This window comes from Crinia signifera, chromosome 5 (assembly GCF_055691185.1).
Source record: "Crinia signifera chromosome 5, ASM5569118v1, whole genome shotgun sequence".
Lineage (NCBI taxonomy): Eukaryota > Metazoa > Chordata > Amphibia > Anura > Myobatrachidae > Crinia > Crinia signifera.
In genome coordinates, this window is record NC_139221.1 from 57,390,865 (window position 1) to 57,417,854 (window position 26,990).

General features: G+C 43.0%; 1 protein-coding gene across 2 annotated transcripts in view; it reads left to right on the forward strand.

The window, feature by feature from the left end:
* The window catches only part of LOC146080240 (uncharacterized), a 108,613-nt gene extending 84,603 nt beyond the window's left edge, over positions 1-24,010 (forward strand). Inside the window, exons 3-6 of one of the 2 annotated variants that reach the window (XM_083187277.1) lie at positions 13,564-13,653; positions 15,458-15,535; positions 18,004-18,150; positions 22,677-24,010. In XM_083187277.1, coding sequence (XP_083043403.1) covers positions 13,564-13,653; positions 15,458-15,535; positions 18,004-18,150; positions 22,677-22,730 — 369 coding nt within the window. In that variant the 3' untranslated portion in view covers positions 22,731-24,010. The remainder of the gene's footprint in view (positions 1-13,563; positions 13,654-15,457; positions 15,536-18,003; positions 18,151-22,676) is intronic. The other variant, XM_083187276.1, reaches the window with a different exon arrangement.
* The last annotated feature ends 2,980 nt before the right edge of the window (positions 24,011-26,990 follow it).

Here is a 26,990-nt window from a genome sequence, read left to right on the forward strand (position 1 = left end):
AGCACCGATGTCTACTGTACTGGACATCCATAAGGCGTCAGCAGTGCCTCAAGTTCAAGAGACATCCATTGTGTCTAAGGTCCCACCAGGGTTGGCTAGTACACAAAAGCCAGCTGAAGAGTCTTCTGAAGATATTTGTTTTGATGGGAACCTTGCCCATTACCAGGCTTTAGCAGATCACTACTTAGATGCCATGAATCATGATCCATCTTCCAGAGTCAATTTGGCAAATATTGTAAAATTTATGATCTTATCCTTCCGGGGAGAAGCACTAAAATGGGTCAGTCCACTTGTTGAAGCCAATGATCCTCGACTGCAAGATCTGATATCATTCTCCAGGGCTGTGATCGAGAAATTTGAATCTAAGACTCCTTCATCCTCCTTGGCTAAAAGTCTGCCTATGCCTCTTCAAAACCATGAGTCATCTAGACGGCATACCGAGAGTACTAGAGCTTCTGCAAAAAATTTTTTGCCAAGACCTGAATCGAAGAACTCAATAGTTAGGGGCATCCGTGTCGGCTCTTTAGCACTTCATGGTCTCAAAGAATCATCCGCTAAAAAATCTTTGATTTGCACCCCAGAACTAGACTCCAACTCAGATTATGATTCTGAACACGATGCTGCTCCTTTTTTGGGTGGTCTAGTGTTGGCCAGAGCCCATTTTGAAGAGCCAGAGGTGTCACCAGCCTTGAAGAGATCTAAGTGTTCTTCTAAGAAAAAGAAGAAGCACCGCAGGCGACCTTGAAAGTATCCATGTGGGGTGTTCGGAGCCCACCCCTAGAGGGGAGGGTAATGTCACAACATTCAGTTATTGTATTGTTTCTTACCTGGTTTGTGGCTTCTCCTGTCTGTTCAGCCTGCTCCATGCTGCAAGGAAAGTCTGTGTGGCCTGAGCTTTGCTAATTACAGCACCTGGAGGAGTCCTTGCTGCTGACAGCTCTGTATAGTTGAACTGTGCTGTGAGATCTGAGCTCAGCTAATTAGTTACACCTGGGTAACTCTCCTGCAGGAGAGTTCAGTGTAAACTGAGCATGCTCAGCCCACTGATTAGTTCACCTGTGGGTTCCCTGTGCTTCCTATAAAGGGCAGCCTCTGGGAGACAGAAGCTGCCAGAGTATAGGCTCACAACCTGCTCCAGCGTCCCTTGTACTTTACTGTGTTCCTGATCACCAGATACTGACTTCGGCTTGTTTCCTGACTATCCTTCGGCTTAATCCCTGTGTACCGTGAATCGTGGGTTACCTGTGTATGACCTCAGCCTGCCTCCTGACCACTCTCCTGCCTGATCCTCGTGTACCGTACCCAGTGTTTACCAGTGTATGATTCCGGCTATTCTCCTGACTATTCTCCTGCCTGCTCCCTGTGTACTACATCCGTGACATCCTGTGTATGACCTTGGCTAGTTCTGTTACCATTCTCCTGCCCGCTCCCTGTGTGCTGCATTCCTTGGTACCGTATCTGCTCACCTGTTACTGACCCGGCTTGACAACCACGCTCCATATCCCACAAGCTACCACCACTCATACGGGGAACCTGACCAGGGGGCCGCGACCGACGTGTCAGGTGCCGCAGAAGCCCATATCCCGCTTGGAGGGGTCACTGGCAGAAAACCCCGGCACGGTTAGACTCCGCGCCCCTGTGTCAGGTCTAGCCAATCCCCGAGTGGTAGTGCACCCCAAGTTTGTGACAGGGTGTTTTTAACAGTCCAGATCCCGACGTCGGGTAAATGACTGTCGGGATCCCAACTGGCACCCGGTGAGAGACCTCTATAGTAATTCCTTATTTACTGCAGGCATTATAGAGTTCCTTATATTGCTAATACCTTGTGTACAATAAGCCTATTTTTGTTTCTATCTTTGAGAATGAAAAATTAAAATTGATCCACTGCAGAGTTAGAAATGGTGCTGCTAGCAAAGGCATTGCAGTGAAGGGCTTAACCAAGTGGTAACTATACTATGTACATGGGGGGCCATTGCTATGGGGCCCATTTGTCTGTCTCCCTTGCACCCAGAGCCAGCTCACAGATGCACAGGTTAAGGAATGATCCCCTTTCTCATCGGACAGCCCAGAGCAGGAAATGTTAGTAACATTCACCTACATTACTAGCTGTGTGCTTGACCCGCCCCATTACGCACTTTCAGTTAACGCAATCTATACGGCAGCATCATGTCTCAAGCTCTTCACATGGGAATGAATGTAGTCAACTAGGGCTACTCCCTTGTTGCATAATGGGAACTAGTGGCACTACAGTGTGGCATAATGTGGATAGTAGGCACGAAAATGTGGCATAACATGAACGGGGGGCACTGTGCAGAATGATGTGAACTATGATCACTACAATGAGGCCTAAACTTAACTAAGGTATTACTATGGTTCCTAAAATAACTACTGTAAAGAGGTATCTCTCTAGAAGCCTGGGTATATAACATATGGAGCTCATAAAGTTCTAGTGTTGGCCCTGTTTGCATGTTTAGATATTTTATATGGACTCATCAACTAAAAATATAGATCTTTATGCAAATGTATATTTGAACAAAAATGTGCATATATTATTTTATTTTTTGCTAAATATCCTATGCCATGAGTCTTATTGGCACTATTTTCATTTTGTATATATAAGTGAGGCATATTTTACTGCTTGTGTTATATGTTATTATTGATTGACCTGATACTTCTGTTCTACCCTTTATTGAATCATTCATATGGCACTGCAGGGATTTTGTGAATGAGAATGGAGCGCCCACCTTTCCAGAGGTATAGGTGTGTGTGTGTGTGTGTGTGTGTGTGTGTGTGTGTGTGTGTGTATTGCTTGGGAAATAAAATAAGAGCAGTGGTTTGCACTTATACTATTAACTGGACTTATAAAATGCTGGGTGGCATGAATAGAGTTAATAATAAAAACCTACTATCAGTGGACAATGCAGAGTATCACAATCACATAGGCATGGTGAAAAGCAAGATTAAGCCTCTTTGTAAATAGAAAGACAAGTATTTAGACTGTCATTCGTATAAATCAATAAATATTAGCCTGTTACCTTGTTGCATGCTCGGGGAAGTGCGACATTTAACCAGAATGTGAAAGTTTTGATATCAGCGACGTCTAAATGAAAAGTAGTTTGCCCTTAAAATTAACCAGAAGCAGAATATAAAAAATGCTATTTAACAATATGAACTGCTCACCTAAACATCATAGACGGGACATACACTGATAGATCTAAAGAGCTTGATTTTACCATATACAGATGACTGATAAACAATGTCTAAGTTGACAGTCACTAGGTCAAGTGGTTGACATACATATGAAGGACATGGTCAAAAGGTCAATACATTCAAAACATCGACCTGGCTATGGGCAACACATGAAAAGGTTGATTTTATGGTATTTTTTGGAACTTCAACTGTCCAGGTGGTCTCAAAGTATGCCTTGTGCAGCAAAGCACCTGTGCAAAAGCATGGCAAGCGAAGCAAGGGATTTGTACACTAATTAGGGGTTCACGTGCTCAGGTTTCTCTTTAGTCCATCCTGGTGACAGAGCTCAACCATGGGATGTAGGAGGGTTCGCAGGAGCAAGGCACCTATGCTGACTTATTTTGAGAGGCTGGCTCCTCCCTTTTGCCTCCCAGAATTCCTCAGTTCATTTTAGGTGCCCACCGGAGTGGGTGCTGTGCTGACTGGCTGCTGACTGCAGCCATTTTGTTTAGAGTAGCTAGGTGTTTTTTTATTTTGTTAATATTCACTAGTTAGTCCAGGTGTCCAGTGTGTTACTTCCACAGGTTTATACACACAGAGCGCAGCAGAGGCTGACAGAAGCGCGTCCTGTCAGCTCTGTGTGCAGAGGGACGCAGCTGCGTCTTCTGCACATCACTTCAACCTCCGTTACAGGGAGGTTTCCGGGGGCGTCCTGGACCGGCTTCCTGCTTAGGGGGGATCTTGGGAGACAGGCCCCCCGCTATGGTGGATGCCATTTTCAGGGGTTTATAAGCTGAAATCCTGAAAAGGAGTTGAAGCCTATTACAGGAGTCCAGCACAGCTGGATGCTTCCAAGTAGTCCCAGAAGGTGGAGAGACACTGGAGGTGAGGAGAAACACTGGTAGGAGCGGCTGAAGGGGGGAAAAGGGCCAATAGGCTTCCTTCCCCGCTGAAGCAGGGACCTGGTCTCTTCCTGCCCTCTGTTCTGGCACCCTTTCTCTCCATACTGTGGAGCTAAAGGAGGATTTCATTGCAGTTCAAAGGGAAATTTCTCCTGGGCAGCGCTTTCCCCGGTGATCGCTGAAAATCCATTGCAGCAAGCAGACAGATAAAATTTGATAAAATCAATAAGCCCTTACAAAGAGATTTAAAATGAGATCTTTCCCAACTCAGATTTAGATGAGCTGCAATGCAGTATAAAAAATAAAACTGTTAACAATTTTTTCATTAAATAAATTCAGCTTTAAAGGTACATCACTATAAAACCAGTGTACCAATCAGACTTGGGGAATCTCTTTACACCTATGGCAGCATTTATTTTAATTGAAATTAATTTTTTTTTATGGTAGAATGTTTTCGAAAAATGTGTTGGTTTGATGTGGAATAATAGTTCTATTAATTATATTTTTATGGTGCTCTTTTTCCAATAGGAATCAAGGCCCATAATAGATAGAATGTGGAGAAACATGCTTGAGTAAACTGGAAATTCTTGAGTCTGTTTTTAAGGTTTCTAGAGTGTGGGCCTCTCAAACTGTGGGGAAGCGAGTTCCCTTAGTTGGAGCCACATGGCTAAAAGCTTGACCCCCAGGTGGATTACAGGAGATTCTATCTACCCCTCCTACTAGATTGTAAGCTCCTCCGAGCAGGGCCCTCTTCCCTCCTGTTGTCAAAGCCCTCTTCTCTTCACATGTCACTCACAGCTCTCCTATACTCCAACACTCAGTGACCATCTTCGTCTGCATACTCCATCTCCATCATTGGCCATGTTGCATGAAAGATAAGAAGATTTAGCGAAAGATCCATAGGAACGCACATGGGATATGGGATCTTAAGAGAAATCTTTGGTAAAGATGTGCGCACATCTTAAGATTGCAGCTCTTTCTAGTATGTGGGCACCTTAAAGGTGCCCACACACTAGAACGATTTTTGGGCCGATTTCCGATAAATCGGCCGATATATCGTCCGATGTTTACCGATGCGCGCTCCCGTGGATCTTTAGCTGAATCTTCTGATCTTACGTGCTGCACAAAAGATCAGAAGATTTAACAAAAGATCCATAGGAACGCACACGAGATCTTAAGACAAATCTTTGGTAAAGATGTGCGCTTGCCTGAAATCTTTTGTCCAGGACGGAAAAAAAGATTTGGTACTTGTTTCCTAGCACGGCCACAACGATCATGATCGTGGGCATCGTAAGGGAAATCGGGGCATCGTGGCCATCGCATGCACTAAAAAATCGGGTGCGATGCCCGCGATTTCCCCATAGGGAACAATGTTAAATGCCTCAATTTAGCCGCGATGCCCCCGATTTCCCATAGGAAACAATGGTAAATGGGGCCGAAACCCCCCAAAACACCCCTTTACAGTGAAATGTCCCCCCAAAAGTATTTTACGCCACCCCACGATCAACGCGAACCCGAAGCGTGGCGAGCGCAGCGAGCGCAGCGAGCCCGCGAGGGGCGGCGGTACGCGTCCTCCGACCTTTTCATACCCCCACTATCCACGTCGGCGTGGAGTTGAGAATAGAAGAGTGTGGCGAGCGCAGCGAGCCACCGAGCCCGAAGCGTGGCGAGCGGACGCGGATACCTGTAAAGCCCGCGAAGGGACGCGTTTACCTGTGAAGGTATCCGCGTCCCCTCGACACGCTTCGGGCTCGGTGGCTCGCTGCGCTCGCCACACTATTCTATTCTCAACTCCACGCCGACGTGGATAGTGGGGGTATGAAAAGGTCGGAGGACGCGTACCGCCGCCCCTCGCGGTCTCGCTGCGCTCGCCACGCTTCAGGTTCGCGTTGATCGTGGGGTGTCGTAAAAGACTTTTGGGGGGACATTTCACTGTTCAGGGGTGTTTTTGGGGGTTTCTGGCCCATTTACCATTGTTCCCTATGATGATTTGGTCAAATTGAGGCATTTAACATTGTTCCCTATGGGAAATCGGGGGCATCGCGGGTACATTGAGCCATTTAACATTGTTTCCTATGGGGAAATCGTGGGCATCGCGTCTGCACCATTTAAGCCTTTTCTAGCTGCATACGATGCGACCGACACGATTTTTACTGTTTTCAATGCATTTCAATGGGAAAATCGGGGGCATCGCGTCGGTCGCGTCGTATACCACTAAAAATGACACCCGATGCCCGCGATTGTGGCCATGCTAGGAAACAAGTACCAAAGATTTCAAGGCTAATTTATGCGTACATCTTACGATCGCAGATCTTTCTAGTGTGTGGGCACCTTAAGACTTTTGACAGATCTTCAGAGGTTACTAATTGCTTGATTCTGGCTATGTTCCTCAGATGAAAGAATGAGGATTTGATTGTGCTGATAACTCATTTTTAGGTGTCAAATCAGCATCCAGAACAAAGCTAAAGGTGCCCACACACTAGAAAGATCTGCGATCTTAAGATGTGCGCATAAATTAGCATTGAAATCTTTTTCCGTCCTGGACAAAAGATTTCAGGCAAGCGCACATCTTTACCAAAGATTTTTCTTAAGATCCCATGTGCGTTCCTATGGATCTTTTGTTAAATCTTCTGATCTTTCGTGCAGCATATAAGATTAGAAGATTTAGCAAAAGATCCACGGGAGCGCGCATCGGACCGATATCGGCCGATTTTCAACCGATCGGTAAACATTTATCGGAAATCGGCCAATTGGCAAAAAAATAATTCTAGTGTGTGGGCACCTTAAGAATCCACACATGATCAGTCCAGTTGGTTGGCTATGCTGCAGCCTTGGCCTTCGATTTTGAGGTCCTATCAAAAACCTCTGTTATCAGAATTCATCACAGCCAACTGCCACTCAACCACTTCTGGAGCTCAACTAGGCAGCCATTTTCAGTTGTTTTGGGGTTCTTTGTACCTGGAGCAAAGGACAGGAATTGATGTACGGTATAATTTACATAGCAGTGGTAGACCAGCCATGGCACCCAGTGATAGAATGTATAGAGTTAAAAGCATGGGGAATAGTATATAACTTTTTGGGACACCACATGGCAGAGGCACATACATACACACACACATACATACACACACACACACACACACACACACCAGGGCTTTTCCAGTGCTTTATCTTCTCCTGAATCCCGTTTGGAATGGCTTATAGATATAATGGTTTGTCAGGTACGTTCCCAATTGATTTGCAACCATTTTCTCAATAACCTTTCCTACTGGTCTGTAGTTGGTCCTGCATTCAGTATCTAAATTAGGATTTTAAGAAGAGATCTAATAATTTCTTCATTTAGTAATGAATGCCAGTCTGCAAAGAGCTTTGAGCTATTTTTGCAAATACAGGACAATTCAATCCATATATACTATTAGAGGCTTGGTTAAGGTAGGGTCCATATCACAGGTAGTATGGGATCATGTTTATTGGGGTCTCTACAATTTAGAAAATATGGGGTTATTAGTCTTTGTGCTGGTGATAATTTCTACTATTGTGGTTTTACCTAAGCACTGGGATTTGGGTCCACAAATGACTATATTATTAGCTGTAACACATGAGTACGATTGTATGCTGCATGCCTTTGTAATTGTTGTAAGAATGTATTCATCTTTAAATTTATGCCTGAGGATTGTTTTCCCTAAATTAAATGATGGTTTTATTCAGAAACGTTACTCTCTTGCTACCGATATTTCCAACTGTTGGAAATGTTCGACAGTCACAAAAATATTGAATACCCCTCTAAAGATTTACAATGAGTTTCTATGGTGCTATTTATTACACAGTCATCATATTTTGCAAGACAGCAAGACCGTTCTGTGTTTCTTACTGTCAACACCACTTCTTTCAATGCTTTTCCAGTAAGTGTACAGATGGAGCCATTCTTATTGTACCCATCCCCGGCACGCCGATCGCCACGGTTCGCAGGGGATTCTGGCAATGGACGTTCGAGCATCTGAGATGCTCGTCAGTCCATGTGCGCTGGCGCACCACCCGCCATATCAGAACGTCTGGTGCACCAGTGGCAACAATGAGGATGGCTCCATCTGTAGGTCATAGCCTACTTCTGAGCTGCTTGGCCTTGCTTCGCTGTTGAAGGTATGATTTGTTGACCAAAATCCTTCCATAGAGACCACTTCGGGAACAGTAGATAGTTTTACCTGGGTTCCACTGGTTTCTGCCACTTCTGAGCTGCAGGCACTGCTGGACATATTCTGATTTCAAAGGGAAGTAAGCATGATGTGTCTTTTATCTGATGCACTGTTTCCTTTGCCAACCACTGCTTCTATGGTCACCAGTGTTGCCTGTATCTTTCTGCTTCTTTAAAAGAGCTTTAACAGCATATCTTGAAATCCTAGTCTGCTTTGAAATCTTTGCCTGGGAGAGACCTTGCTGATACAGTATAACTAAGTTGTGTTTTGTAGCTGTGCTTTTACTATCATGTATGATCTGTGACATAAAATGGTCTTCCACAGCCTCACCTTTGTAGCAGTGTTTGGCTGTTCCGTAGTCAGTTTTAAGCCTCCTACACAGCTCTTTCTGTTTCAGATAATGACTGTGTTTCAACCAACATATGAAAATGATGAGCATTATAACCTGTTTGGTATGATTGGTTATTTAGACACCTGACTATAATTCTACAAAATCCCTAACTTTGTGCAAGTGTATATAGAAGAATTGATGTTGTTTTGAAGGCAAAGGGTGGTCCCACCAAATATTGAATTGATCTAGATTTCTCTTCTGTTCATTCACTTTGCATTTTGTTAATTGATTAAAAATTAACACTTTCATGTCTAGACAACGCAAGGAACAAAAAGCCATTTATGAAAATCTTTCACGAAACCTAAATACAGCTTTACGCAATTACATTAACGATCAAACAACTGAGAATCAGGAGAATTATCTGTACTTGTTTCCTAGCACGGCCACAATCTTTGGGATCGTGTACCTTTAAGTTAAGGTACACGATCCCCGCGATGGACCAGATTTCCTTTGAAATCAGGTCAATTTTGCCGGCAAAGGAAAAATCAGGGGCATCGCGTCAGTCGGGACCATTAACATTGGTCCCGACGCGACCGACGCGTTGCCCCCGATTTTGCCATAGGCTTTAATGTTAAAATATGTTTTAACATTGAAATCGGGAGCATCGCGTCGGTCTTGTGCCATTATAATGGCACAAGATGAGATGGACTTGATTAAGTCCATCTCACATAGGAAAAAATGTGAAAAATGTGAAATGGGCCAATATGACCCATTTCACATATATATGGCCCCGTCGTCACCCCACGATAGACGCCAACCCGAAGCGTGGCGAGCGGCGGCGGTGCGCGTCCTCCGACCTTTTCATTCCCCTACTATCCACGTCGGCGTGGAGTTGAGAATATATAGTGTGGCGAGCGCAGCGAGGGTACGCGTATACCTGTGAAGTTATACGCGTCCCCTCGCCACGCTTCGGGCTCGGTGGCTCGCTGCGCTCGCCACACTATATATTCTCAACTCCACGCCGACGTGGATAGTAGGGGAATGAAAAGGTCGGAGGACGCACACCGCCGCCGCTCGCCACGCTTCGGGTTGGTGTCTATTGTGGGGTGGGGTTTACGTTGTAAAATTTGGGGGTCTAGGGAATATTTTACATTGAATCCAATGTAAAATCGGGACCCTATTCACATTTGATTCAATTAAAAAATCGGGTCGGTCGCGTCGATCGCATCGCATGCGACCAAATCGCATGCGATGCGATCGACGCGATTTTTCCGACACGTCCACCCCGATGGAAATCGGGGTGGCCGTGCTAGGAAACAAGTACCGAATTATCTCCAGTCAAAACAATTGCTAGATACCCACTTACTATCACAATCAAAAAAAGACCTACTATTCGCTAAACACAAATACAATAGATGGGGGAATAAGGTTGGGAAACTACTAGCCAAAATGTCGAAACCTAGACACAAAAAAACACTATATCATGGCCATAAAACACCCCTCAGATAATTCTATAGCCACAACCACTGAAGATATAGTAAAAACTTTTGAAACTTACTACAAAAACCTATATGCAGAACCCCCATTTGATGCAGAAAAACACTCTGAATTTCTAAGTAATATCACGCTCTCAGAATTGACACTAGAACAAAAAGAAAAGCTGCGCGGTGAGATAACTGTAACTGAGGTCTTAAATGCTATTAAACAATTACAGTTGGGCAAGTCGCCAGGGCCTGATGGCTTGTCCAATGAATATTATATGTTACTTCAGCAGCAACTCGCCCCTGCTTTGACTGAACTGTTTAATGATCTTATCAACAATCACACTCCATTTCCCTACTTCACACAAACATCCACAATTTTAATCCCCAAACCCAATAAGGACTTACAAAAACTAGAATCATATAGACCAATCAGCCTTCTTAATACGGACGTGAAATTATTCACTAAAATCCTTGCGGACCGTCTCCAGAATATTTTACCAGATATTCTTACCCCACACCAACTGGGTTTTGTTAAGGGACGACAGTCGGTGAAAGGTATACGGGCGGCAATTGCAGCAGTGGCAGCTTCCTCACACTCCACTGCTAACACTCTTTTAAGCCTAGATACAACCCGCGCTTTCGACACAGTTTTGTGGCCCCATCTATTCACAGTTCTCAGAATTAGAGGTTTTGAACCTTTCTTTATTAATTTCATAAGATATATATATACACTGCCCCTCAAACCAATCTAATTATCAATGGAAGTAAAAGCACATTGATTCAAATGTATAGAGGTACAAGGCAAGGCTGCCCCTTGTCCCCCCTACTATTCAATATAGCCCTAGACCCCCTACTTCGAAAACTGGAGATGGATACCAAATTTAAAGGTATTCAAATAGGCAGAGGCTCCATCAAACTAACTGCTTTTTCTGACGATATTCTAATCTACACAGCTAATCCTGCAGAGTCTCTCCCTCACATATTAAAAATTTTAAATCAATTTGCAGAAATATCAGGATTTACAGTCAATAAAACCAAATCGACAGCAGTATATCTTGGTCCTAGACATACATTCCCCCATATTTTAACAAACCTAAATATAACCTGGGCGAAAGAACATTTTCTGTACTTGGTGGTACACATTCCACGCAGTTTAACAAATCTTTATGGATTAAATTACACACCCGGTAGGATTAAATTACACACCTGGGTAGGACAGCCTTAATCAAAATGGTATCTTTCCCTAGGTTAATGTATTTAATCCAGGCCCTCCCTTTATTCATCACAACAAAGGATTTGCAAAATATCAATAAGTGTTTCAGACAGTTTATTTGGAAGAAAAAAAGATATAAAATCAGCCTGCTTAAATTGCAACAGATTAAGACGAATGGAGGGCTGGGCCTCCCAAACGTACAACTATACAACAGATCCTCGATGTTCCGATATTTGTCGGATTGGATCCAAGACAGCGAAAGTTACACCAACACCTCATTAGAACAAGGATTCCTTGATAGTGGGGACTTGATTTAATTTCTTCACTCACAGGACTGCGAAATTCTAGATCACTTAAAAAAATAATCCATTGTTATGGAACACCAGAAAAATTTGGCACATTGCTAGAAAACAAGTAGGCACAAACCCATACAAAACCTTATTTCTACCATTTCTTAACAACCCAAATTTTCAGCATGGCAACGCCAGATACCCATTTAATATCTGGCGTGCAGCTGGCATTACACATATAGGGTGTCTGGTAGATAAAAATAGAAACACACCTTTGACATTTGAGCAGGCTCAAGAAAAATATGCCTCCATATCGGGTTTCCCTCTGGCCTTCCTACAAGCAAAACATTATATTCTCACGGTAATCAACTCCTTCTCAGAAAAAGATTGGAGTAACCAAATTGACTCATTACTGGCAAAGCCACCAATCACCAAAAAGGCTATTTTATACTATTATAATTGCTTTAGAACTAACTTGAATCATGAGTTTGCCAATGGTGTGATGATTCATTGGATTAGGGATTTCCGTGATTTAACTACTCAAGACCTTCTATGGGCTTATAATGTCTCCTGTGGGTTGATCACCTCGTCTATGTATAGAGAGATGTTCCTTAATGTTCTGCATAGAACTTACCTATCACCCCACCGAAGCTTTCTGTTGGGAAGATCTACATCGCATGCTATAGATGCGGTGAGGACTCTGCTCATTTATATCACTGTTTATGGTCGTGCCCGGTGGGCAGGGGCTTTTGGCTTCAAATCAAATATTATGCTGAAACCCACTTAGTCAATTACCTGTCTTTTAATGCTGCTTGGGCAATCTTTGGAATTATCTCTGCGGGAGCTAAGGTTACGAGGGGATGCAAACGCTTATTAACAGCTATAAGTGCTGCTGCAAACAACTATTCTCCATGAATTCTACCACAATACCATCTCTATCTTTGTTATCCAAACTTTTCAACCTATCTTGCATGGATTGGGTGGAAATTTCTTTGGAGAAAGAGATTAGGGTGGAAAAAATGTTTTCAATGTGGGAAACTTATATTGCAACTCTCTCCTTAGAAATGAGAGATCAGGTCCATTCAGGTCTCAGGAATACTTTGTGGTACCTGTTGAGACTAATAGGGGTGGACCCACCCGTAACGTTAGACGGTGATTCTGTATAGACACGCTGTCCTTGGACGGGGGGGGCACAATTTTTCTTAGGTTTACCATAATTTCTGAAAAATAACCTTGCTAGTACAATACAAGACTGGATATTGCTATTGTTTATTGAAAATGTATAAGACTCTGTACTATATATTTCAATTGTAAGACAATGTCCATTGTATTTCACATTATTTGTCATTTTTGAATTTGATTGTATTTTCTTACTCTATGGGGGATATTCAGTCTCCGGCGAGCACCTCCCATCGGGGAGATGCCCGCCGGGCCCTATTCAATGCTGTCTTCCCCGACAGCATTGAGCAGGGTATCTCGGCAGAACGAGCCCGACATCACAAGCTGTCGGGCTCGTTCTGCCGAGAACAGCTGGGAAGTGACGAGCTGCCGGCTGCAGCTCGCCTCTTCCCGGCCACAACTCGTGGCCATGCCCTCTTTTCACTCCCCTGCAGGCGGGACATTGAATCCCGCCTGCGTGTTCTCGGTCGAGCTAACCGAGAACGGGACTGGGTCACGGCGGTCGAGCAAGCTCGACTGCCGTGACCCTGACATTGAATACCCCCTATATCTATTGCATTTGGTGCTTCAATAAAGATATATATATATAAAAAAAAAAATAACACTTTTATGCACTATTACTTTCAGCACCTGCCTAAAACTTTATTGTGTGTGTGTGTGTGTGTGTGTGTGTGTGTGTGTGTGCATAATCCATATCATGCATGCATGGAGTGTATGCTTATTATGTCAGTGCCTGTAAATCTCTAAATCTCTAAATTACTGTGAATATTTTCTATTTTCAGAACGCCTCACTCCAAAATTTCAATGATTGCTGCAAATCTGGTGAAGATTTAAATTTAATATTTCCCGATCAATGCAACAATTCATCAATGGTACTCATATTTCATTTCTTTTTAACATTGCATAATACAGTGATATATCTTTAGAGTACACACAATATTCCCTTCTCAGCAAATATTGTTATAACTGACAGAAGCTGGCATTCCCTACTGTATTAGTGTTGCATAAATCAGCAGTTTATAGTAATAAAATTCAAATGAATTTATATTATGCATATATTAAGTAATTATATATATTATTATTATTATTATTAACAGTTTCTTATATAGCGCACACAGATTACGCAGCGCTTTACAGAGAATAGTTGAAAATTCACATCATCCCTGCCCCAGTGGAGCTTACAATCTATATTCCCTACCACATGTACATGCACAAACAGACATTCTAGAGTTCATTTTTGTTGGGAGCCAATAAACCTACCAGTATATTTTTGGATTGTGGGAGGAAACCGGCGTACCCGGAGGAAACCCACGCAAGTACGGGGAGAATATACTAACTCCGCACAGTTAGGGCCATGGTGGGGATAGAACCCATGACCTCAGTGCTGTGAGGCAGTAATGCTAACCATTACACCGTCCGTACTGCCCCAATATATTTACAATCTCCTGTTGGACGGGAGATAGAGACAACACAAAAAACAATTGTGAGATGGCGCCCCTTGTGGTGATCTTATGATTAGTCCAACAAAGCCTTAAACATTTTCTTTTACCAAAAGCATACATTTCAAATATTTATTAAAAAGTCTCTTTTTCAAGTAAGTATTTTTCTAGACAGTATTGTTGTTCTTTCTGGTATTTATACACATAGAATTAGCAAACAGAAGAACCCAACGTGTTTCGTCCCTTACTGGGACTTCATCAGGGGTTTGCGGATGACAAAACATTTTTATGATGTATTTTCACAGGGTATGTGCAACCAGACTGTTTTGATTACAGAATCTTGAAATAAGGAGAGTACCTGGAATAAAATATTTGCTTGAGTACCATTATTTGAAAAGTGGACTCAATCCTCTCGCAGAGCCATTTCTCTGCTTGACTGAAGTTTTCTATACGGTAACACTGTGATATATGGATTTTGAGATCTTCTTTTAAAATAGTTCAGGCAACTTTTCCAGCATTTAAGGATAAAACTGATAAATTCTATACAGATCCCATAGGTTCAGGAAGCCCTGTCTCACTCTGGAGATGTGTTCCTGTGTGCTGCTCTGTTAGAATGTCCTGAAGAATGTTGCATAAATAAGCAGTTTATAGTAATAAAATTCCTAGGAATTTATATCATACTTGCCTACTTTTGAAAACTAGTTTCAGGGAGATTATAGTTGGTAGTAGAATTTTGCACAGCGCCCTATTGAGGGGGCATGTCATGCTCCACCCAAAGGGCATGTCTAGTTCCATATATGGAGAGATTGTGAAAAGAGATTGCACCTAGAAGAGTGGGTGTGTACTGCTAAATCTTTAGAATAATTTATATCCAAATGTAGATGAGCCCCAAAGCAGTTAGTAAGAGCTACTATACTTGGTAAAGTGCTGGGAAATGGGGCTGATGATTCACTGTAACTGTATCTATCTCTCATTCCTTTTTTTCACCAAAAATATAACCGTGTAATGTGGGTTAGGAGAAATGACTAATTGCTAGACTAATGAGGGAGAGAGGGAGATTGCTGTTATTTCAGGGAGTCTCCTGCAGAATGCAGGAGGGTAGGCAACTATGATTTATATCATGCATATGCGTATATATTATATGAGGTATATTTTTGAAAGGCTTGTCTACAGATTTCCCCATTACTGGGCTATATAGCTCTCTTTATATATATTTACATGTTTTTGTTTTTTTTAGGAAAACAAAACTAAAAAAAATCTTAAAGAAGACTGCTACAATAGAACTGTGGATATGCAATTTTGCTGCGAACTAAAGGTAAATTTAGTACATCTATTTTGAGAATAAAGTGTGTTTTCATGTGAATATTATTGGCTATGTGTTTTCATGTTAATATTGCTATCAGCAGCTCGCTCAGGTGACTGTCTTTATTAGGGATATACTATAATTTTTTAGTAATTTATTTAACCCCTTGAGTGATGGGTTTTGCTGGGGCAGGACAAACCTACCAGGGCAGGTTTGTCCTGCCCCAGCAAAACCCAAGACAGATCATAGGAAGCCGGAGTACGCTGGAGCTCCCCTTGGGGATGTTTCGCGGCGGCTTGGGAGGACTCGGGTGCCTGAACTTTCAGAAGTCCACCCGGGCCGCCACGAACATCCCCGAGCCTGCTGCCTACGTATGCTGGAGCTGAGGGACCCGGGGGGACCAACAGGGGGGGGGGGGGTGGCGGAGGGGGGGACCCCTATAGGTAGTGCACCAGTGGTGCTCCGATGGAGGGACCACTGGTGCGCACCACATAGTGGTATGCCCGGAAATTTTCTGGGACAGCCCGCTGCGGCAGTGCAGCTGAGCCCGTAAAATTTCCGGACATACCACTCAAGTGGTTAAAAGTAAAGCTTTAGCATTGCTCTCTTTTATATATTTTTGACAGTGCATTTTGCGCTAGTGTGAATCATGACAACTCTTGAATAAATCAGCTGATTCCATGTTTTAACCCTTTGAGTGCCAACAACTCCGGTAGAGATGTTTACAATATCTGCTCAAAATGCCAGCGTCGCTTACATTTGTTATATAAATTCAAATAACAAATGTTGATAAAATTTCGGTACTTGTTTCCTAGCACAGCCACCGTCGCATTGATCTTGTGCCCTTAATAGTGGTATGCGATGGCCCTCGACGCGATGGACCCGATTTCCCATTGAAAAGCATTGAAAAGTAAAAAAATCGCGTCGGTCGCGTCGCATGCGGCTAAATAAGCATTAAATGGTCCCGACGCGATGCCCCCGATTTCCCATAGGGAACAATGTTAAATGGCTCAATTTACCCAAATCAACAGGGAACAATGTTAAATGGTCCAGAAAACCCCCAAAACACCTCAGAACAGTGAAATGGCCCCCCAAAATTAGTTAACGCCACCCCACGATCAACGTGAACCCGAAGCGTGGCGAGCGCAGCGAGCCCGCGAGGGGCGGCGGTACGCGTCCTCCGACCTTTACATACCCCCACTATCCACGTCGGCGTGGAGTTGAGAATAGAATAGTGTGGCGAGCGCAGCGAGCCACCGAGCCCGAAGCGTGGCGAGCCCCGCGAGGGGACGCGGATACCTTCACAGGTAAACGCGTCCCCTCGCGGGCTTCACAGGTGTCCGCGTCGCCACGCCACGCTTCGGGTTCACGTTGATCGTGGGGTGGCGTTAACTAATTTTGGGGGGCCATTTCACTGTTCTGGGGTGTTTTGGGGGGTTTCTGGACCATTTAACATTGTTCCCTGTTCATTTGGATAAATTGAGGCATTTAACATTGTTCCCTATGGGAAATCGGGGGCATCGCGTTGGGACCATCGCATGCGATTTTTTAGCACGCATGCGATGCGACCGATTAGATTTTTTTACCTGCGATGCCCCCGATTAGAATCGGTGTGGCCGTGCTAGGAAACAAGTACCAAAATTTCTTATATAAGGTATCATGGTTGCTTGCAAATTTTCACACCTATTTTGACAAAATAACTTGGCACTCAAAGGGTTAAAAAAATGTGCAATTTAATGAAAAGGCTTACTATATGTATATTTACTGAATAGTAGTACACACTGGCAGTGGGTGTGGTTCCCCTATTTGAATTTTGGACTGCTGCAGCCCCACCTCTGGAGCCATCACTGTCAAGGAAATCCAGAAGCAATTTTTTCTTAATGGAAAGGGTCATGTTGGGGGGTATGTGAATTTTCTCCCTGAAGCGGAGACGGGCAGGGTTCCCGTCCCCCGGCCGACGGGAAACTGGGGCGCCGTTCATGTGGGACGCTCGTGTGCGGCGCTACATCTGTATGTGGAAAGGCATGGATCAGGTGGTCAATAAGGCAATATCTTTAAAGGTGCAAAGTATTGCATATTCTGCAACAAAACTGATTGCAGCGTACAGTATGTTGTCGAATGCAGGGCAGGCACACTTGTGTCAGTCATATTGATGCCTGTGCAATAATAGGATCTTGTTTTGTAGGAACAAAGATTTCCTTGTGATTTAAGGGATGGAGAGAGGGCCAGATGCACCAAGCTTCAAAAAGTGATAGAGTGTAGAGTGATAAACAACCAGCCAATCAGCTAATTGTCATGTTATAGGTTGGGTTTGAAAAATGACATTGAGGAGCTGATTGGCTGGTTGTTTATCACTCTCCACTTTATCACTTTTTGAAGCTTGGTACATCTGGTCCAGAGAGTGCATTGGGTGAGGGAAAATCATCCATTTATTTTTTTAACTGTCTCATTATTTTCTTTCCTCATCGTATGTGTGATAGAACTTGGTTTACTTAGGATGTGTCCTCCAGCATTACGCAAAATCAAAAACAAGAGGTTTTGGTGAAATGTCGATTCTAAAAGTCAAATTAAGCACACTTCTGAGTATGAACAATGGCTATCTGTGTCTGAAGCTCCACAGAAAAAGGGTGAGCACTGTTTCATTATGTCATTGCAGACAGAGTCAGTATTACAGTATGCTCAGAGTTGTCATTTAGTACAGAGCACACTCTCAGAGGGCCAGATGTACTAAGCTTGAAAAGTGATAAAGTGGAGAGTGATAAACCACCAGCCAATCAGCTCCTAACTACCATGTCACAGGTTGTGTTCAGGTAGGAGCTGATTGGCTGGTTGTTTATCACACCTGCCCTGTGCCCCCACCTCCTCTCCCCTTGTACTTACCTGTGGGCAGTGGGGAGGCAGCGGGGGTCCATGCAGGATACAGGCAGTCCCAGTGCCTGATGAGACCTACAGTGTTTCCCCGATAATAAGACACTGTCTTATTTTATTTTTTTCATAAAAAAACACCATAGGGCTTATTTTCAGGGTAGGGCTTATTCTAATCAACCATTCCCCCATTCCTGCCTTCACAGCCCCCATTCCTCCTATTAAAGTACCATGACCCCAGTCCTCGTTTCAGAGCCCCCATTCCTCCTTTTAAAGTACCATGCTCCCAGTCCTGCTTTCACAGCCCCGTTCCTCCTTTTATAGCACCATGCCCCCAGTCCTGCTCCTCACAGCACTTTCCAGTTCCTCTTCTCGTTTTGTGTATGCTGAAGCCGTGTCATGTGCGCGGTGACATGTGCAGGGCGCAGTGCATTCCTGTGACCGGGGGCTTCAAAGGCTTCTACAGTACAGTACAAGCAAGGCTGCGGTGAAGGGGGTTAGTGGGGATGGAGATGGGATCATAGAAGTTAGTGCGCACACTTGGCTAAGAGAAATTTTGATAGGGCTTATTTTCGGGGTAGGGCTTATTTTGGACCAGTGTCCAAAATCAAGGGTAGGGCTTATTTTCGGGGTAGGGCTTATTTTGGACCAGTGTCCAAAATCAAGGGTAGGGCTTATTTTCGGGGTAGGGCTTATTATAGGGGAAACACTGTAGTAGTTCTCACTTTGCGCATATGTAATGAGTGCACGTGCATACTAATGAGCCACTCATTACATATGCGCATATGTAATTAGTGGCTCATTATTATGCACGTGCACTCATTACACATGCACAAAGTGAGAACTACTAGGTCATCAGGCACTGGGACTGCCTGGAGGCTAAATAACGTTTAAGAGGCATTCCCACTGCCTCTTAAACATTGTTTTAACGTGTAGGACTCTGCTTTAAAAACGTGTTGAAATACCATTTAGCTTTAAACGGTATTTCAACTCTGTCACTTTCCCACTGCAGCCTTAAAATGGTAAATTGCGCTGAAAATCGGCAATTTACCATTTTTTAGCTGCAGTGGGAAAGGGGCATAAGATGTGAAATACACTTCACAGGTCATGTTGCTATGGGTAACCAATCACATCCTGTCTACTATCTTCTAGAGTGGTAAATAAATAAGAAGTAGCTTCTGATTGGTTGCCCATAGCAACATGACCTGTGAAGTGTATTTCACATCTTAGTAAATTTCACCCATCATGTCAGCATAAATGTCAGTGCTGTCATTCTGATGTCGTCATTATGTATTTCAACATAATGACCACAATTCCGCCAACACATCCTCACTGAACTTGGGTCCCATACACTTGTGAGATTTTGTGAGATTTGACCCAATTCAGGTGGATTGTGTCAATTTATCTGACAAAATCTGATGTGCCTGTCTGACAAAATCTGATGTGCCTGTCTGACAAAATCTGATGTGCCTGATGTGTAGGACACAATGCACAAGCCTGTGCCATTGGGTATAACCAAGAGATTGCAAGAGATTGATCCTCCTGCACATAGGATAAATCTCGAGTCAATCAGGTCCAACTTGTTGAACAATAAGTTGGACAAGTGTAACATATGTAGCAAATGGGTACTTGTGTATTATCACAGCGCCCCCGATGTTGGTCGCGCAATGTTTTTATCGCATTGCATGCCATGCACCCGATGGCATGCGATGCGACGCGATTTTTGCCCCCTATGCGATGAAAAATTGTATAATTTTATATACCCAAATGGGTGCTTACAATGTTAAATGCACCCCCACACTATAAACATGAACCGGAAGCGTGGCGAGCGCAGCGAGCCCGCGAGGGGCGGCGGTACGCGTCCTACGACTTTTTCATACCCCCACTAGCCACGTCGTCGTGGAGTTGATGTTATAAAGTGTGGCGAGCGGACGCGGATACCTTCACAGGTATCCGCGTCCCCTCGTGGGGCTCGCTGCGCTCGCCACACTTCAAAATCAACACTAAAATCAACTCCACGCCGCCGTGGATAGTGGGGGTATGAAAAGGTCGTAGGACGCGTACCGCTGCGCTCGCCACGCTTCGGGTTCACGATTATAGTGGGGGGGTGGCGTGGGGGTGCATTTAACATTGTAAGCATTGTAACATTGTAAGCACCCATTAGGGTGCTTATACAATTTTAAATCGCATCGCATTGTATGCCATATACAATGTCATACAATTTTAAAATTGTATGACATTGTACAACATCGCGCGATATCGCATTGCATCGCATACCATCTCATGCCTTTTGGTATGCGATGCGATAGGCGCCGTGATAATACACAAGTACCGCAAATGTCCCAGCGCAATAGAGCAACATTGTGTCATTAGGCATTAATACTCTTCTATTTACATGTCATTTATACAACATATTGGAACTGCAAATGCAGTAACTAATTGGGTTACTCTACAATTTTCCTTTCCGGGGTGGTAGGTAGAGGTGAGAGGGGCAGAAGTGTGGTGGAGAATCACATCGTAGCACTCCAGCACCCCATGTGGGAACACTAGTGTGCCTTGAGCTGTTCTCAAGTGTACCTTGAGCTAGAGGTGTCCACAACTTTCATTCACTAGTCTCTTCTTGCTCTAGTCCTGTCTCTGTATACTGGGCATATGATGGTATACGGTCGTTAGTTCAACACATATAAGGTAGACATGCATTGGGTCGACCTCTGACGGTCGACATGGCTAAGGTCAACAGGGTTGGAACGTCGACATAAGCCTTAGGTAAATAATGGCTATGTCGACAGTCGAAAGGTCAATATGGGTTCTACACTTTTTTTTGAGCTGACATTTGCCGGCAGGCTGTATTTCATGCCCTACTATCCACTAGGGCTTGGAGGGAGAATAGAATAGTGTGCCCGAAGCATGGCGAGCATAGCAACTAGCCGAAATATATGATCTTAAGGGTCCTGCAGTCTAGCAAATAGTGATGTAAATCCATTAAATCACAGGTTCTCAAACTCTGTTCCTAGGACACCACAAAGTGCATGTTTTGCAGGTCTCCTCACAGAATAACAATTGAAAGAATTAGCTCCACCTGTGGATCTTTTAAAATGTGTCAGAGAGTAATGAATGCACCTGCCGGGTGACCTGGAAAATGTGAACTGTGTGGGGTCCGGAGAACCGATTTTGAGAACCCCTGCATTAAATCATCAGCCAATTGTTGGAGGGTCTGACTTCACAACATTTTCTACCCATCTAAACAAGCAAGTATGGTCTAACCTCTGTATTTTATATTGTTAAAATAGACTAGGGAGGTATTTATTGAAAACTGCATAATATATCCAGATTTGGGGGGAGATTATTCAAAATTTAGCAGGGTTGCCTACTCTTTGGCTTCCCTCTCTGGGAGAGGGCAGCCAGTTCCTTGTGGCAAGGGGGTGGGGTGGAGGTACAGTGAAATGGCACATTTTGGGAGCATGGCCAGCACAATCACATCCTCGTATCCATGCTCCTTGCCATGCAATGCCGGTATTACAGACATTGCACAGCAGTGGGCAGGGCTACAGAGACCCTCCCGGCCATTCCGGAAGGGTAGGCAACCCGGCATTATAGAGATCTAATGTAGGGAAGTTGCTTATTACGACCAATCAGCTTTAACTTTCATTTTATAACTGTGTTAGATAAATGTTAACTAGAATGGGATAGGTTGCTTTAGCTTATAATGCTCCTCCCCCTCGAAGAGTGAAAAATAATTAAAATGACTCCAATCCTATGGATTTGTCTTAAGGTGGCCATACATCAGAAAGATATTGTACCCAATCATACAATCTCAATCGATTGAGATGGATTGTATGCAGATTGTGTGCACATCTTGTGCACACAATCATACAATCAATCATAAGATGGATTGTATGACTGATTGTATGATGGATTGTATGCAGATTGTGTGCACATCTTGTGTGCACAATCATGCAGCAGATGGATTGTATGACTGATTGTATGATGGATTGTGAGTAGATTGTGTGTCCAAAAACCACCAAGGACTGCTGGGGATTTCAAGGGAAATTGTACACAATCGTGAGCGCAATCGATCTTAAGATCGATCTTTCTGATGTATGGCCAGCGTATGCATAGATTCCATCAATTGTAGTTATATCTTGACAGCAAGGCAGAGAAGAATGATAAACTTGCCTGACCAACTGTAAAGAAAGATGTCCAATGAATGGACTGTTTGTGATAGCCATTTTCTCTTGTGTGCATTTGCCAATGTTGCCTAAGTATTCTCTGTCACTGGGTATTTCAGTTTATCTTGGCAAAGCAAGCGATATGGGACCTTCCAATGAAAAATAATGTGTAGCTATGAAACCTATGACGGAAGAGTTACAATTAGTAATCCTTTTACTGTACAGAAACAACAGGGAACAAAAGCATTGGAGGAGAAGATCCAGCGCAACAGAAAGTGCAGCAACGAGATCTGCAAAATCCGTAAAACATTTGACAGTTTTTACTTGGGCTGGCAACAATTCATAAGTTCTAATGATTGTACATGAGGACTTCATTTATGTATATACTATGCTAGACAGCACCTGCTCACTCGCTGCACATCAACCTAACGTCTAAGAGGAAGAGACCAGATCCTAAGGAAAACTTTTGGAATAAAAAAACATGACGTTAAAAACACAAAGACATTTAAGTCAACAGAAAGTTGCACAAGTGCTTTGGAAGTATATTAATGTGTCCATTTAAGGATTACACATGACTGTGGATGGCTGTCACAGATAACACATGGTACATATGTCTATGCTTTGCCCATTGCATTATACGAGACGGTAGGTGAAAGAAAAACCATCTTCCAAATGTTGCGAGTGTTGTTCTAGTTTGTTCTTTATTCCTACTCTATGTGAAATACCTACTTGTGCATTTCAGCAATTACATCCAATACTTTTACATAGAATATGCTCCCATGCATATTCATTTCATTACATCAGATAGCATTTTGGGGATTATTTATCAGCAAAGTATTGTACAGATTTACAATCAATAAGACATTTGCTTCTATGGTTGGTCTATGATGCGATCATATGTCATTGCTGATTGGCCGAAACAGATACTGCATAAACCTTGAGGGGTGTTCATTGGCTGGTTTGAAACCCAATTTCTGTTTCAGAATGACTATGCCAGCTATTATAAATGGAACAAAATAACAGCAATATAATGCTGCAATTAAAATTGTGGAAGTTTAATGCATTTAAATTTGGGAAACATTTTCTTTAACATAAAGCCAAAGACTATTCGTACTTGGGCTCTTGGGGGCTCATAGGCCATCCGCAGCTCTGCAGTAGAGCTCAGTTGAACTTGTCTTATGTACAATACCCTTCAGTGACACCAATTGTAAACCAGTGGCTTCACTTCTGATGGAGGTGGGTAACTGGGAGAACGTTTTTAAGAGCAGAAAGGCTAGTGGACATACAGCCATACACAGTTGTATCTCTTATATTAATTTATCATATTACTACATAAATGTCATCTGTGAATGTTGTTATGTAAGTAAACCTGTATTTTATGTTTTATTCTTCATGCTTTAATGTAAATCTGACATTTTGGGTGACATTTAGTAGGATGAGAGATTTGGTAAGAAATCTCCAGGTTTTTTTTTTAAAGCGGCAATCATTTACACTGCAAAATCAAACTGGTTTTGCAGTGTAAACGATTGCCGCTTTAAAAAAACCCTGGAGATTTCTTACCAAATCTCTCACTTTCTGATTCTCTCATCCTATTACATTTCATCCAATATGTGCGATCATACTGACTGTGATTTGTCTAATGGAAATGTATAGATAAAGGGGTCTATTTACTAAGCCTTGGAGATAGATAAAGCACCAGCCAATCAACCCCTGACTGTCATCTTTTTCAAACACAGCCTGTAACATGGCAGTTAGGAGCTGCTTGGCTGGTACTATATATCTCTCCAAGGCTTAGTAAATAGACTCCGAAGTCTTCTAGAACATTCTATGACTGTGCTTGCAACAGGCGATAGGTACACATCCAGTCTGAAGCACCGCCATTTACATTGATGTGTTGTCAGATATGTATGTGCTGATAATCCCCTACTCCAGGGATGGGGAACCTTCGGCCCTCCAGCTGATGTTGAACTACACATCCCAGCATGCCCTGCTACAGTTTTGCTATGTGGCCATGCTAAATCTGTTGCAGAGCATGCTGGGATGTGTAGGTAAACCACAGCTTGAGGGCGAAGATTCCCCATCCCTGCCCTACGCAATGACTCTTCCTTACTGCAGGTGGAACTACCTTATTGTCAGAGGCATGTTTAAAGGGTAGGAAGGAGGATATGAGGAGGAGAGAGAGGAAGTGAATGGAAGGAACCATCGGTGATCATGGTGGCTGTTGATTGTGTGAGCTAGATCACTACCCCTATAGCATTATCTCTATCTAAAGATCCACCATAAGAAAACCCATACAATAATCTCACATATATATTTGAACTAGTATCCCTTTAACAGTTACCTTAACTTGTATGGATCTGTGATATGTATAACAAAGACTTTGCTTAATGTACAGTAAAAAGCTATGTTTTAGTAGACTTCAGTTATTTATAAACCTATAGGTTAAAGTAGATGTTAGTGCTGTAGTGCAGCTGTCATACTGCACAGGGGTGGCTATTTAGAATCTATATAAATTAGCAGTACAAAGATATAATCCTGGATATAACAAATAAAGTAATTCACCCTACCCGTCCTCTCCCATAGCCTAAAGCTATTCTCTGGAATGGGTCATTGTGCGTTCCAGCAACTAACATTAGTACAGGCATTGGCGTAGGGAATACAGTAGGTAGTTCATATGAGTGTGTGTGCGAGAGAGAATCAGGTGTGTCAGATCTGTACATTACATGTGTACCATGGGTACAGGTGGGATATGACTGCAGATTGTTATGTGTGTGCTAGATATCTTTGTATTATTTCTTAGCCTGCTGGAGAGGGTATTTAATCATGGGGGTTATTGAGTAAGGGGGCAACACACATGGGCAATAATAGCCCGTTTTCTAAGCAATCTGAACTTTAAGGATCTCAAAAGCAACATCTTTCTCTTCTGGGGAAAACCATGCTTAACTGCAGGTGGAGCAGATGTGACGTGCAGAGAGAGTTAGATTTGGGTGAGAGTTAGATTTGTGATTGCTGAGTAAAAATAAAGCAGCCGGTATTTACCCTGCACAGACAAATAACCCAGATCTAACTGTCTCTGCACGTTACATTTGCCCCACCTGTAGTGCAACATGGTTTTTCCCATTAGAGAAAGATTTTACTTTTAAGTTCTTTCCTTTTGAGCTCCTTCCTGAATAACCCCCCATACAGTACGTGGAATGTAGGGCATGGTGTTGTAAAACAGACTGTAAGGTCCAAGTATAATAGCCACGAATTGCAGCAGCCAGTGCAGTTGGCACTAGATTTAGATTTAAGGCGGCAATTAGTTTAAAAGCCAAACCAATCTGGCTTTGCATGTAAACTATTTGCTACTTTTAATCTAATGACCATCTTGCAGCGATCATACTGGATCCTGAAAATAGTGGCTAGAACTTTTTTTTTTTAAATCAATAATGTAAAGATGTAAAAATGGGGTTTGCGTTCTTTATTTTGTACAAGTAGAATTACAACATGGGATCTGTGTACAGATTTATGTGACAAGATGCATATAAAAGAAAGGTCTTAATGTCTGCTTGTTACATTTATATTATTATATGCAGAACAATACCCACTGTGTGGGAACGTAGTCGCTTTGACTTAAGAGTATTAGCCTTGTGCTTCTTTTTTCATAAGCTAGCGTTTCTCAGCTCTGGTCCCCAATACCCTCATGTCCAGATTGTCTCATATCCATGCTTAAGTACAGGTGACTTAATTAGTGCATCACTCATTTTGATTAAACCAGAGTTTCCCAGACTCTGCCACTTAGTTCCAGGTTTGAAGGCTATCCATGAGTTGAGATGGTTAATTCAAATTGGCAGAAGTACTAATTAAGTCACCTATGCTCAAGCCCGGTTATCCTTAAAACCTGGACTGTAATGGCAGAATTTGGGAATCTCGGAATCGGGAGACCTTTAATTCAAGCATGCTAACTTGCTTGGGGGCTGGAGTTGGAAACTACTGGTGTAAGCTGTTCATTTTTTGCAGGGATGGGGAACCTTTGGCCCTCCAGCTGTTGTTGAACTACACATCCCAGCATGCTTTGCAACAGTTTTTGCATGGCCAAATAGTAAAACTGTAGCAGGGCATGCTGGATGTGTAGTTCAACATCATCTGGAGGGCCAAATGTACCCCATCCCTGATTTATTGTCAAGTTATTGGGCCAGATGCACTAAGCTTCAAAAGGGATACAATGGAGAGTGATAAACAACCAACCAATCAGCTGCTACCTGACATTTTTCTGTAACATGGCAGGTAGGAGCTGATTGGCTGGCTGTTTATCACTCTCCATTGTATCACAAAGGGCCAGATGCTTAGTGCATCTGGCCCTTTGTATGAAGTCATAGCGATTTGGTATACTGACCAAAGCTACTGTAAACTTAATTTGTAAATAATCTTAGTAAATCTTAAGAACGTGATAT